The 15,723-nt window shown below is 38.1% G+C and overlaps 1 protein-coding gene across 9 annotated transcripts in view; it reads left to right on the top strand.

Annotated features, from left to right (window-relative positions):
• The window catches only part of PIEZO2 (piezo type mechanosensitive ion channel component 2), a 443,262-nt gene that overhangs the window by 246,501 nt on the left and 181,038 nt on the right, over positions 1–15,723 (top strand). For all 9 annotated transcript variants that reach the window (XM_044382834.3, XM_057313247.1, XM_044382833.3 and 6 more), the window contains exon 5: positions 12,435–12,597. In XM_044382834.3, the coding sequence (XP_044238769.2) occupies positions 12,435–12,597 (163 nt within the window). The remainder of the gene's footprint in view (positions 1–12,434; positions 12,598–15,723) is intronic.

Here is a 15,723-nt window from a genome sequence, read left to right as displayed (position 1 = left end):
ATGAGAATGAGTTCATGTATTTTATTTATTTATTTTTTTTAAAGATTTTATTTATTTATTTGACAGAGAGACAGCCAGCAAGAGAGGGAACACAGCAGGGGAGTGGGAGAGGAAGAAGCAGGCTCCCAGCGGAGGAGCCCGATGTGGGACTCGATCCCGGAACGCCGGGATCACCCCCTGAGCCGAAGGCAGACGCTTAACGACTGCGCTACCCAGGCGCCCCGAGTTCATGTATTTTAAAAACACATGTGCACAGAAAGATACAGAAATAGTTATAAATGTACCTTTGCATGTGTTAAAATGAACACACCTATCTGTTTCCTACCCTGTCAAGTAGGATGGCCCAGAAACAATGAGCTTGTCAAGCACCAGACTTCTGAGAGCTCAGTTCTGAATACCACACTCCAGAGAAAGTAAAAACTGGGATCTGGGGCCCAGAGAGTAGAAGGGCTGGTGGAAGAGGAAATAGGGGATGGGCCTGAGACCTTACTGGGTCAGAAAGTAGGAAAATCCTTAATGAACCAGAAGGACATCACAGGAGCCAGCTTCCAGGGACTCTCCCAGCTCAGGAGCAGTCTGAGCATCAAAATAAATAATGGCAGTTCCAAAATACAACCTGTCTAGTAAAGTAGGAACTCATGGCTCCAGATTGACGTCAGTTGGCTAAGTAATTAATTTACTAGGGATAAGGCAAAGTGCTTGCTTAGAGCACGACACAGATTTATAAGGACAGGCACAGCTGACCAGCTTTGGCAGAAGTTATTGATGGCTGAGGTTGGTAGACGGAGGTCTGACAAGGACTGGGACTATTGTAATTTTAGAATATCTGCCCACAAAATATGAGTCGAATACAAAGGGGGAAATGGCAATAACCACCCAACCAAATGATTCAGGTAGGATGTGTTGGAATGGCAGGCCCCCATTTGGTGCACTGAGGACAGCATCATTTCTGTGGTGCTCTTCACAAGAAGCATCAGCCAGGTTGAGGGCCATCCTACATAATGAAGGCTGCATCATTGACCTCCCAGAGCATGAAAAACAAAGAATGACAGACTGAGAAGTGGTCCCAGAATGAAGGAGATTGAGGAGACATGACAGCTAAATGCACTGCATGCTCCTGGGGAGGGTCCTGGCCCCAGAGGAGGAAGAATAAGAATGGAGTCTGTCATTGGATGTAGCATGTCTGTGTTGATGTCCTGAAGGGGAAGAATGCATGGGGTAATGCAGGAGAGCCCTTATATGGGAGAAGTACTCAATGGTGTAGAGAGACGGGGTGACACAGGTGGAGATATCTGGTCCTGATTCATCCCACACAAATGCACAGGGCACATCAGCCCACCTTCCTGTACCTAGACTAAGCTTCTGCTTGCTTTATTTAACCACATTTGCAGTGTGTGTGTGCAGGCACGCATTCAGTGTGATCATTTTATCAGTCCCGACTGCTTGCTCTATTTGCCCTTTCTGTCTCGTTTAAGGTTCTCTTCAGTTCCGGGATTTAGTCTCCAGTGGCTGTCTTGGACTTGACATCTAGTTTTCTCCCTTTCCAAACTCACACACTTGAATAGGAATAAACACTGGTTCTCTTTCATTCCAGCCCACTGCTCTGACCTTTCCCAAGTGCAGCTTCTTCCACTCATCCAAAATTTGCTTGGCGGGAGGTGGGTAGGGGTACAGCAAGCATCTGTTGTTTGTCACACCTTTATGAGGGATGTGGTATTTTCTTTTTTTATAACTTAGGAAACTGAAGAGTTAAATAACTTGCATATGTACACATAAAATCAAGTGGCTTATAAATATGGACCAGTACCTCTTCAAATGCCTTGGCATTGGCATTTGCATTTGCATGTCCAAATGTCATTCAAGGTCATCCCTGGCCTGGACCCTGCTACCGTTCAGGGCTGTCTCCCACCATTCATTCTCATCTTGTAGATCACAACAAAGTCCATTTGTTTGTAATTCCCCAGACACACCATTACTAGTTCAGATATCCTTCAAAACCCATCTCAAACTAAGGGAACAGTCCCTATTGCCTCCTTGATAAATAAAGTCAATTATTCTCTCTTTTTTGCTGACACTTCCACACACGCCTACTTTTGCCTTCACCCACCTACAGGAATTTATTTGCCTCCTATTGGCCTTTCTTACTATATAGGACTGGAAGGCGCTGTGTCTTTCTCGGCACCATCTGCCTGGGACCTGGCAAAATGCCTGTGACCTGATACATACTCATACATATTTGTTGAATTAAATTAGCAGGGATGGGGTTCACTTCAAGGTCTTGAAGCCCAAAGTTCATGCTGTTTTCTTTATTCCATGTTCTCTTCCAGTAGTGACACAAAGCCTTTTGCTTTTTTTCGGATCAAGTGTTTATGAAGAGGATAAATGGGCTACTTGGTCGCAGCTACCCATTGCGTGTCTTACTTTCTTTTTAACAAAATTAATTTGAGTTCATTTTTCCCAAGCTATTCAACACAGTAATTCAAGCAAGAGGGGACATCTGAGATGGCACATTGTGTTTACTGCCAGTGTTGCTTAAGGAGGGTAATTTCTGATTGTTTTTAATGTTGTTCTTGTAACCCCACGTCCACCAGACCTGGTAACTCACCAGCTGGACAGTGTGACCAATGCTTTGTTTGTAACTTGGAAGGCAAGTCACTTCAGGATAGGCTCCAGGTTGTACAGCTCTGTTTTTATGAATGTTATGATGGAGTTTTCTCTTTTGTTATGAATAAATGATGTGGAGACTACAAACAGTGATCTATAGGAATTAGTGTTGTTGATAGAGGACAGAATATCCTTTGCGAGCTCAGAGAAAATAAGAAAAGGACAGATCCAAGAGGCAGAGCATATGCACTTCCCCAGCAAGGAAGAGAGGACAGCTACAGGAAATTCTTGGATCACTGCGTTTTTATCATTGTTTTTGATAAACAGTAAGAAAGGATGTCTGAGAGGTTTTCACCAAGACCTTTCCTTGGTGAAAGCCTTGTCATGGTCACAAAATCAATAAAAAGGAGGCAGAAGAGGGAGCTCTCAAATGCTTAGAGAAGTTGACAGGAAGCGAGACCAGTGGATAGAAAGTATGATCATTTACACTAATGTTTCTATCCATGAGTTTGAAAGAGCACACACACTATTTTTGATTGGGACAAGTGCAGAAGATGAGGTTGAAAATTCAAAGTAATAGAAACTGCATTAGCAAAGATCCAGAAGTTGGAAGGAATATGTCCTTGTCATAGGATGGTGAGGCCCATAGAAGAAGGTCAGAAGTTTAGTAGGAACCAGAAATAAGCTTAAGGATAGGGAACCCTGAACACCAGGTTGAGGATTTTAGATTTGATGTTTTAGGATATTTTTTAGAATCTTGCCCAAGAGAGTCACATAGCAAAAGGAGTGAATTCTATTGTTACTGCTTTGGAGTTTTATTTTATTTTGTATTTTGTTTGTTTCAGTGGGTTTTTAAAAGTTTTAATTTGAATTCCAGTTAGGTAACATACAGTATAATGTTAATTTCAGGTGTACAATTTAATGATTCAACACTTCCATATAACACCAGGTACTCGTCACAATAAGGGCACTCCTTAATCCCCATCACCTATTTAACCCATCCTGCCACACTCACCTCCCCTCTGATAACCATCAGTTTACGCCCTCTAGTGAGGAGTCTGTTTCTTGGTTTGCCTCTGTCTTTTTTCCTCCTTTGCTTATTTGTTTTTGTTTTTCTTAAATTCCACACACAAGTGAAATCATGTGGCATTTGTCTTTCTCTGACTGACTTATTTCACTTGGCATAATATTCTCTAGCTCCATCCACGTTATTGCAAATGGCAAGATTTCATTTTTTAAATGACTGAGTAATATTCCACTCCAACCAGCTCTCTGGGGGAAAAATACCCTATTGGCAGCATTAGCCAACTTCCATGATGTAAATACTCCCACTGTGGTCAATTTCAAGCTAGTAATAAACACTGTCACTGTACCTAGAGCTAGAACCAGCCAGCTCCCACACACTCCTGAAAAGTCAAGTGTGTAGGGATGAATATTTGACAGTCTCCTAATCCTTTTTTCTCCCTTCTCTTCCCTTCTGTGAATGAGCTTCATCAAAGCAAGAACCTTAGGATTCTCTTAACTGACCTTCTGCCTCATAAACAAGAGAAGTGAAAAGCCATCAATACACTTTATATAAGAATGAGGTGTGTGCGTTCCGAATGGAGAATAGCAACTTCTCACAAAGAGATAAGTGGATTAAAATACTCAAGTAGTGTTTCACCTTTAAGGTGAAAAAAAAATCCTGCTACTAATGTAAAAAAAAATTTCTGAAAATCCAGCATCAGCTTATACCTTTAGATAATTAGAAATTGGCATGCAATTGCTATTTTAGTGATAGAAAATGTTTCTGAGTTCATAGAAATGAGCTATTTGGCTTCTCCAATACATCAACAACTGTGGAATCCCTTGATGTGAATATTGAAAGCTATTCTCAATAAATGGTACATTTCTTTCCAGAGTTTCTCATCCAAACCTTTCTTCACTTACATCAAATTATGTCTTGCTATGTGAAGTCATATATTCAATAAAAAGATAGCCTCCATACATATTTTAAGACACGTGGGAAGCAGTTGAAATCAGTTTTATCTCTTACATTAAGGTTTTATTATTAGATATACATTCACTTTGTTCTTAAGGTGATTTATGAAATCTGAGTGACTGGTGGACCTCAATCAAACGAGGACCTAAGCTTAAGGAAAACAGAAGTAGTCCACCTCTTAGTGTGTCAACTTCAGAGGCCACCAAAGTACCGGGCAGACCATATCAGTAGTTTGTATTCATTTAAATAATGCTCATTTGATATTTTAATCATTTATTAGAATTCCATTGAAGTTGACCTTTTTACTAACTCTGAACCAAAGGACTTACCTCCCAAAAAAGAGTTGCATAAATGAAATTATTCTTTTTGAACTTCTGGAGAGGACTGTGGTTGCATTTATACCTGGTTGCACCTTCTCAGCAATACCTGAAACTCCAACAGTTTTCTTCTTTCCCAGTCCCATCTCAATTTCACGGCCTTCTTATTGTGGATTTTCCTAGTTGAAATGAACTTTAGAGTCGGGAAGACCCTGAGAAATCATTTTGTAGATGAAAAAACCAAAACTTGGAAAAATGAAGTGGTTTGCCCATGGAAATGCCCACATGCCTCACTTCTTTTCTGGACCTTGCTGGGAAGGATGGTGATTATATTCAATTAATGAGTTAGACCTAATATAATCATGGTCATTAGAGCATCAGTTGAGTTGGTCATTATCCCCCGAAACCATAAAGCTCCTAGAAAAAAAAAATTATAGGCCATAAGCTTCTTACATTTTAGTGTTGAATTTTCAGGTCTGATTCCAAAAGCAGATGTAACAAAAGCAAAAATAAATAAGTGGAACTACATCAAACTAAAAAGCTTCTGCTCAGCAAAGGAAACATCAACAAAATGAAAAGTCAACTCACTGAACAGGAGAAAATATTCACAATTCATATATTTGATAAGGGCTGATATCCAAAATATATAAAAAAAACTCAAACAACCAAAAAATCAAACAATCCAATTAAAAAAAAATGGGCAGAGGATCTAAATAGACGTTTTTCCAAAAAAGACATACAGATGGCCAATAGGCACATGAAAATATGTCAACATTACTAGTTATCAGGGAAATGCAAATTAAAACCACAGTGAGATACCACCTAACACCTGTTATAATGGCTATTATCAAAAAGACATATGTTGAAGAGGATGTGGAGAAATGGAACCCCTCTTATACTGTTGGTGCAGCCATTATAAAAAACAATATGGAGATTGCTCAAGAAACTAAAAATAGATCTACCATGTGACTGAGATCTAGTTATTCTACTTTTGGGTATTTATCCAAAGAAAATGAAACACTAATTTGAAAAGATACATGCACCCCTATGTTTATTGCAGCATTATTTACAATAGTCAAGATATGGAAATAACATAAGTATTCATGGATAGATGAATGGATAAAGAAGATGTGATACACATGCACAATGGTATACTATTTGGCTATGAAAAAAAGAAAATGTTGCCATTTGTGACAAAATGGATGGACCTTAAGGATATTGTGCCAAGTGAAATAAGTCAGAGACAAATACTATATGATTTCACTTAAATGTTCCATCTGAAAAAACAAAACAAATAAACAAAGAATACAAATAAACAAGAAAAAACAAAACTCATGGATACAGAGAACAGACTGGTAGTTATCAGAGGGGAAGAGGGTTGGGGAATGGGCAAAAAGGGTAAAAGGGGGATCGACTGTATGGTGACAGAGAGTAACCAGACTTATTGTGGTGATCACTTTGTGGTGTGTACAAGTATCAAATTATTATATTGTACCCCTGAAATTAATATGCTGTACACAGATTTTACCTCAGTAAAAAAGTCATTATTTTTCCAGCCAAGATAATTGACTTCATGTTTTTCAAATATATTCTACACAAGGAATTTTAAGCAGCATGACTATTCCAACTTTTAAAAAGAATATGAAGTATTAAAGATATATTTTTGTTCCTACCAACTGACTTTCAGCCAATTTAAGGACTTGAGCATTACTAATATTTTATGTTTGGTATTTATACAATACTTTATTGTATTCCGTTTCCCTTCCCAGAAATAAGGGTTTGTCATTTTCATGTCATTCTTTATGCATAAATCCCAAAGGGATTTACATTCTGTACTTTTGCTGCTTCTTCTATGTTCCACATTATGGTTGTGAGATGATACAACCATATTTAAATCCATCACACATACTTTGGCACTACTTTATTCATTTATACTATTTATTTTCTTTTATGGAAGTGTGCTAATTTAATCTGTTCATTTTCCTCTTGAAGGATATGTAGATTATTCCCAATTTCCAGCTCCCTCAATTCCTTTTCGGGAGGTATAATCACTCTCAACAGATAAGATCAATGTGACTAGAGCAAGTTTGGAAAGAAAATATTTACCTGTTTAAGAGAACATGATGTTTTAAGCAGTTTAGCGTATGCTTTTATATATATATGAAAAATATAACTGTTGTATGCCTGCAACCCTAGGATAACATTTTATAGGGAAATATATATATCGATCTCATTAATTCATTAAAACAGGACTTCTACACAAAACCTGGTCAGCGTGATTTCAAATGTAGAATTTATTTGAAATAAAATTTAATTTATTGTTAAATGCACTGGATGTATACTTATAATTAGTTCAGAGAACTTATCCAAAGATTTACCCTATGCAGTGCACTGTCCCTGGACAATCTATTCTATTGACTTTAGCCAACATATATGGAAGAAAATTCTACTCCTTCAGCCATGACTTCTCTCTCAGGCACAAATCCCATTGTGGCTTCCAGCATGAAATAGTGCCTCTGCACTACATCTCACATTACCAGGAAAACACTGCCTCCACACCCCACTTCCTACAGCCAAATCACAATCTCTCCCTACAGTCTCTCAGTTTCCTTGGTGACTGTGTTCCTCCTTTGCTCCAAATCCTTCAGTAGTTCAGGCTATGTGGATTCTTTGCCAAAAATCCCAGCCCAGTTTGGCCCAACCTTAACCCAACTTTTTGACTTTATCTCCCTTCATAACCAACAATCAATTTCCAGGACAGTGCTTGGCACATTGTAGATACATAATAAATATTTTTTGAATGAACAAATAAAAAATTCTGCCAAATTGAGCCATTTAATGTTCATTAGATACACTTCATATCTCTTGTTCTTGAAATGTTTTCTTCAACATATGTATTTAATGAAACCATATATATATATATTTCATGATTTATATTTTCCAATTTTGACAATTACATCTTTGTGTCCAAGTAACTGAGACTAGTCATGAACACCTGATCTCCAGCTATTCCCAAACAAAGTAACATTTCTTCCTGTCTGGGTTTGTATTTTATTTTTCCTGAATGAAATTATCTAAATGAACTAAAATATCTCATCTAATTCTTCACCAGTACTTGGCATAAACTACTGTTATACAAAGTAAAGTGTAAATATTTCAAGATAGCATTTATTCTGCCAGTCTTTACTCTGTGTACACTGTACCCCATGTATGTGTGTGTGTATATGTAAATGTATATATACACGCACACACACACACATGCAAGTGGAGTATACATATATACATACATATATAGTTCTTGTATACAGAGGGGCTGTAAACAGGAAGCTCTCATTTGGTAAATAAGTGAGCGACGTAAGATGTTAAACATTATATGATCAAGTATGTTCAAGATACGGCAGGCTTCTAAAGGAAGAAGTGCTCAAGGAAGGGTGATGGAAGGGCTTCACAGTGGAGTTCTGGAAAGTGAGTTTGAGAGGTGAGGAGAATATAGAAGTGTGGAGAAGGGCACTATTGGCTAGGCGGCACAGTTCACATGGTCAACCTTATGCTTCTAAAAATGAAACTCTGGTAGTAACATGGAGACCTGCTGGCAGAGGGGACAGCCTGAGACAAAATAATAAGGGTGGTATTGCAGTAATCCAGGAGCAGAACTGGGATGTGGGAATAAAGCGGCAGCAAGAGAAACATGGAGACAGAACCTCCAGCTTTTTAGTGAGAGAATGGCAGGGTCCAGGTTCTGTCTTGGTTGCTAGATTGACGACAACACCATTTTTCAAGGTTAAGAAAAACAGAGTTTGGAATAAAGATACCATTTAATTTTAAAAGCTTTAGAGGTGGACATATCTAGTAGGAAAATAGATATCTGTTGGTATGTCTCAGGGGAAAGGTTTGGACTGTGTATGTATATTTGTAAGTCAGCATGTTGGTGCCTGGGGGAGCATGGGGAGTAGAGAAATCATCCAGGTTTACCATGTAGTGTTAGAAGAAAAATAAGTGAAGAGTAGAACCTTGAAGACTCATCAGTATTTGAGGAGAAAACAAGAGTATGGTGGATAAAGTCCATCCCAGTACTTCTTAGAGGGATTTCCCACTAAGCAATGCAAGTTTCCAGGAACATCCATAGTAGGCAAATAACTAGAAGAGAAAGGTGAGAAAACCAAGGAGTAGGTTTGAGAGCAGAAAGGGCTGATCTTGCTTGTCAGTGCAGCACAGAGATGGGTTCAGATGATAAATAGAATGGGTTGTTTGGGCCTTGCAGGGGAAGATCACTAGTGACCCTTGACAGGGTGTTTTCTGAGCAGTGAGGGCAAAGGAGCCTGTTACAGTAGGTAGAAAATGGCTGAGCAAGGACAGGTGATGTGAGGGATGCCTATACTCATCAGAAGTCTTTGAATAGAAGTACTCTGCTCCTAACTGAGCAGTTGGGTCAACCATTTAATCCTTTCCCTTGTTGATTTCCAGTCTATCAGAGGAAAGGAATTGGGCTATTTCTAGTTATCGTCTAGCTTCATAATTTCAATGACTTGCTGAGTCAGTGGATGGATAGTTGGACAATTGGATGAGAGAATAGAATGAGATGTCACCGACTTCAAAAGTTATTAGAGACCTATTAAACATCAAATTTATAGGGGTTAGTTGCATGCTAGGATAGTTTCCAAATTATCCATTCATTTCAATAAAAAATCTAGACCAGTAAGCAGACTCTAGCCCAACATTTCCTAAGACCTGTTGCATGAACACTAGCTCAGTAAAATGTAATAGGCATCAGATAAAATTTTTAAGAAATTAGTTTTGGTCAAATAGATTTGGGAAACAGAGGTATAAATAAACTCGAATCTCTTGTTTTACTACAGAACTTCACAGGTTCGTTACTACAGTAATATGCATTGATATTTTCTAACACTTATTTGACCAAAGACCTTTTTTTTTCTTTTATTTTGCCTTGTTTTGTTTAATTCACTACATTTCTGAGGACAAGCACTCTGATGAATGTACTTTAGTAGACAGTGGTCTAAACAATGAAGAAGGAAACGTGATTGATAAGATGATCCCCAAATGATATATCAGTTAGACTATGACCTGTTCATTGGACATGCTCTTCATTACATTCTTCAAAAGTTTCTTTGTTTCTGCAGTGGTGGCATTATGAATGCACTGCTTTGTTAACTCAGCAAGCCAAGAGTAGTAGTTAATAGGTTAGCACCTCTGTGGCTGAATGATTTCATTGCAAATCGGGATCACAGCCCACTCCTGGATCCAGTAGCTGAATTCTATCACAGCGAGTGGAGTGATTGCTTTTGCAAACAGCATTCATTTACTCCCGTAATATATGTATGCTGTGAAATGTGTCTTTTGGGACCAAGAAACACAAAGCTGAGACTGTTGCCTCAAAGCGACTGTTTGCAGACTGGGAGCTTAATGCAGTCCGCAGGTGGGAAAGGCATAAGGCTCTGCTCTGGCTTCCTACTTCTCTGTGCTGTGGGGTAAGAAGCAGCTGACGCCACATCTGCAGTCCTTGTCACCTTTCCTTTAAGAATTCTTTCCCCCTCAACTCGGCTTGGTTAGTGCTTTTCATACAACGTCACAGTTAATTTGCTTCCCATGAAAGAGCGCTAATAACCTATTCCCCTAAATCCACCTGATTAGGCCTAGCAGCTCTCCTGATCTTAGCCCCACACAGCAAACACCCACCAGAGCCTGGCCTTTATGTTCTGGCCTCTCTCCTAGATCCCCTCTTTCTTCTCACTGTAATGGTACTAATTTTTGCTTGCTCTGTTTGATCACTTTAAAAGTCCACCACAAACTTCTACCTTTGTCCTGTGATAAAATCAATCATTAGATTTCATTGTTGTAAGTGTAGTTTGGATGAAATTTTCTTAATTGAGTTCTCTTCCTCTTACCCCAAATGAATGGAATTTGCAGTGTTTTTAATACCTCTGACACAATGATGTTTGCTTCATTTATGGAGATAGTGGGATCTCTTCCCACTTTCATGCTTCTCTGTTCAGAAGGGTTTAGAGCCATTTATAAAAAGCGAAGCTTATGTGGGGCATGCTCTCTTCCAGACCATTTTTTTAAAAAGCACATTAGACTGGTCTGAAAACTTTTTCCTAGACTCTTTACGTAATTAAGTTTTAACTTTTACATATTATTATATGTAACATAAATGGAAACATTCTAAATGTACAACAATAGTGGAATAGTTACATGCTATCTGCTCATGAACGTGGTGATGTTTAAAAATCATCAGTGAGTTGTAAAATTACTAGTGATATATCAAACGAACGAATCATTTTTAAAACAATAGGTAAGATATGAGCTTAGTTTTGTAAACTCTCAATATGCGTGTTGAGGCACAGAGGAAGCTTGGAAAGGAAAGCCAGGCAGGTACATTCATGAGACTGCAGTGGTCGAAAACATTCAGACCTAAAGGGAGCTTGAGTATACATATTCTGCTCTCTCTGTATCTGTGTGACTTTAGGGAAATAATTTTACTTTTTGGAGCTGTAGTTTTGTTTTGTTTTGCTTTTTTTCATATGTAAAAGGAGGATTAATAATAATGCCTAACTTTATATGGTAGTTGGTTGGATGAAATAATAGGTATCAAGTTCTTAACACAGAGCAATTGCTCAGTTAGTGGTAGACATTATTAACAATGCTTTAATTTAATAAATGTTAACAGTGGTTATATCTAGGCAATGGGGGACTTGCTGTTTATTATATTTTATGTTTTTGTCAAAATATATAATGTATACATTAATGAATCTAGTATGTATTTGATCACACACATGCTTAGCCCCTAAACAAGTTTTATCTCTGATAAACGTTGAGTCACTTGCATTTGACTCAGATGAGATAAAGAAGGCAAAGAGTATACCTCTTTGGCACGGAGGAGAACAAATGGCCATGGAAAGCCCCCCAGTGGAATGCCGCTTGTCAGTGTCAGGCTTACACTTGAACCCAAATCTTCCAATTCCAAGTTCACCATCCATTCTCCAAGATTAAAAGAAGAAACCTACTAGGTGTGCCTTTCTTGGAACAGTATGGAAAACAAAATCAACTCCATATTCAAAATAACGAAGAGGTCCTGCTTTCAAGGATTGCTGTAAGATTTTCCCTGTTTTCCCTCCAGCTTTGATTTACATCTAAGGTAAAATATCTCCTGGCTGCTAGTATTGTCTAGTTTTTAACTGCTTCAGCTAGATTGCTGACACCTGTGTCTTTACTGCACATGTGGCTTATTTAATGACAGTATAGTTCATTAGCGTGTTTTAGAAGTGAGGATTGGTTTAGGAGTCTTTATAATATTTCTGAAACTCCAGTGAAACCCTGGTGACTTCCTGAATCTCAGCAGATTACAGAAGACTTTGAGTTTGATGAAAACCTTTCCTGTACCTTCTAGGCAGACACTGAGTATTGCTTTTTTAAAATTCATTAAGGAGATACAGACATATTTGAAGATAGTGTCACCAGAAAGAGAAAAACAACTAAATTTCCTCCCACCCCCTCTTTTTTTTTCCCCTCCATAGCTTAAAGGGAGCTGATGCTGGCAATGGGATCAGAGTGTTCGTGCCTGATATCGGGATGTTCATTGCTAGTCTGACCATCTGGCTCGTCTGCAGAAACATTGTTCAGAAACCAGTAACAGAAGAAGCGGCACAGTATAACTCGGAGTTTGAAAGTGAAGAATTGGTAAATCTGATTTCATGCCTCTATCCTCCTTCTTTGATTTCTGAGGGCCTTGAACCTTGTAATAAGTCGTGTACGAGTGAAATGTGCATAGCACTTAAGCTTTGGGGTGCTTGGCTTCTGTTACGTTGCACAGCCCCTGTTGTAGTTCTGATGGTTAGGCATTAGCCATCCACACCTTGGCCATGAGGAGCCAGTTCAAGCAATATGAGGGCTGCCCTTCGTGAGGCATTCATCCTGACCCAGTGTTCTTTTCACTCTCATCTAATATTATCTCAGATGGTTGACCTTTCAAATTCATAATATTGTGGCCCATTGTCTAGATACCTTAGTTATTACAAAACATTTAGAGAAGAAGTAACACCTGGTAGTTCTAGGACAAAAAAAAGTAATTCCTCCCTGAAGGGAGGCTTTCTGGCCTCTGTACCTTGCTCTTCAGAGTGGGCATGTGTTAGCATATTTTGATCAAGTTATTTTAAAGTATTCCGGAGAAAAAAAATATATACCTTTGGAAAAGTGTAGGAATTGGAAAAATATAACAATAATGAGGAAACTGTTAATTTTTAGCTGTGTGTTTTAGCAGAAAGAGTTTCGGAGACTCAGGGAGCACGTCAGATCTCACTCAATGTGTGAGAGCAAGGCAGACAGCTCATCACTGTCCCCAGACCTGTTTCTGAACACTGCTCTGTTCTAATGACTGTACTTTGTTATGTGAGTTTCAGTGACATCGATTTAAAAAGTGATTGATTTGGTAATTGAAAGATGAAATTTACAAAGAAAAATTACTAAAAAGACTTACTCTGCACAGTTGGCACAAGACACAGCTACCAAATGTTTTTACTCAGAAGTTTTGGCAAGAACTTTTACCTGAAAAACTGAAGTTAATTGAAATCACTTACTTTGAGAATGGTAATCACAAAGGAATCAAGGAAGACAATTCTCAGTTATGGCAAATGACCTATGTGCCTCACAAATAAGTAGCAAATTGCCTAGTATAGTTAATAAAAACAAAACAATAAAGTGAGGATATAATTCAACAAATCTATACAAACTAGAAAAGATATTACTGCCAAAAATCATTATGGGTAAAAAATACACAATCACATTGATCACATTGCATATCAATATCCTGCTATTTTTAAGGCAAATGTTAATAGGTGCTTGGTGTAAAAAAGCAATTATAGCAACGGAGCAACTAACCCTATCTTGCCTTATGTCTACAAACTATGCAGCACTTGTCAGTGCCTTAAAATGGGTTAAGACTATGAAAGTGCCTTTTCTTCTTGTTGGCTTTACAATTTTGAGATAAAGTTAAAATTTTAATTTCTAGTTTTACATTTGAACTTCAATTTATAATAGTTACAGTTTTGAAAATCATCTGGCTTTGATAATTATTGCCAAAAATTGTCCAAATTTGGTGAAAGTAAACCCACAAACTCTCCAGACTTAGGATTTTTCATTACTATTAGTTGTAAAGGCAAGATTGTTTTTCAGTTATCCTCATATTATAAATAGAGGATAAAAGATATCTATTGTAAATTGAGTAGACAGAGTCTGTAGGCGGATGTGGAAGCTACTAACAGTGGCTGTGTGATGTTGAGAAACTTGTTTATTCTCTTTCTTCTGCAAAATGAGAATGATCATAATCCTACATCATGGAGTTGCTGTAAGCACTAAATGAAACGTCAAAACACACCTAGCGCAGTGCCTGCTCATTGGGTTGCTTAATGAATTGCTACTTGCTCTCCTCACCTTGCTTGCTCTTCTCCAATTGGAGAGGTCCTAGAGCTGTTACAAATTCAGAGTCCCCTTAGAATGATAGAAAGTAAAGTTGGGTGGTGACTTTGAAGCCAAACCACTCAGTAAGGGAGTCCCTTTTGTGCTGTATATCACAGACAGCCATAAAGAATTACAAAGCTTCTTATAAAATGAACTTCTGTCACCAAGGACAAATGCTTTTTTACCATAGGACTAGGGAAGCCTACATTGACTGATGGAAGTTAACGGATTTCAGGTTATGGTTAAGGTCACACATCTGGTGAAGAAGAAAGCACGGAACCATCACATGAATTAGTTCTAAAATCATGTTTCCTTTTTGATTTCACCCAGTTCTCAAAGATAGACTTATGGTACCTCTCTTCCAATTGAAATCCGTTTAAATATCTGTACTCTCTGTATTATTAATCACATTATTTAAAAATAACAAAAAGATGATAGACATTCTAAATATTATTTATTTGGGGCTTTGAGAAATACTCAATATCATTATTATAAGGTTGAATTTCTTCCCATTTAGATGTATTTTGGCCGCATTTAGATCTTAATTTCCATTCTCTTAGTGCATTCCATCCCCCCAGGTGACCGGGGAGGAACAGGCTGGTGGGTGAATCTTCTGAGATGAATCTACAAGGAAATATTTCGTACATGTGAACAGTCTGGCTCGAGTCTGAAAAGAATAGAAGCACATGGCCAAAATACGTAGGAGAATTTATACTGTTTTGGAAGGTCCCAACATATTTCCTCCCTTTTATAAATCTTGACATTTGCACTGTAGAATGTTTGGTTTTTCAGGATCCTTTGAAAGAATAGTGTTTGCTGGCATTGTTTCTTCTTTCATTTGTCTCAGTGGAGAAATGGCAAAACTAATCCATTGGTGCCTGCAAGAATTTCTTTTCAAATTCAGCATTGTTTTAAACTAGCAACTAATCCCTGAAGAAGACTCAGAGTCTTTTCTAATCTTGCTCAACTTGATAATGAGGCTCAAATTTGTGGTTTTAAAGGGCATTGCAAATCCCTGGATTACTGGCAAAAAGCCCCAGGGGGAGTCAGCGGGTGGGAGGATCTGCCCTGGTATTTATTGCATTGTTACAGAGAATCTTGCATTGTCCTGAGAACAGACCTCAGTAAGGGAGCCAATTCCTCAAGTGCCAAAAAAGGTTCTCTTTGGACTGACACATCTGTAAGACCACCTGTGCAATGAAACACTTTGCAATTTCACCAAACTGCTGTTTTCTTGTATATTTCTGTACTACTAGCTCTTTCTAGCTATTTAATGAGATTTCAGACTTTATTTTTTTCGAAAGCAAATAGTATTCTAATATATTATTAATCCAAATTTATGAGAAACTA

This window comes from Ursus arctos, unplaced genomic scaffold (assembly GCF_023065955.2).
Source record: "Ursus arctos isolate Adak ecotype North America unplaced genomic scaffold, UrsArc2.0 scaffold_17, whole genome shotgun sequence".
In the NCBI taxonomy this organism is placed as follows: domain Eukaryota; kingdom Metazoa; phylum Chordata; class Mammalia; order Carnivora; family Ursidae; genus Ursus; species Ursus arctos.
The sequence above is the reverse complement of the archived record's forward strand: the minus strand, read 5'-3'. Positions and strand labels throughout refer to the sequence as shown.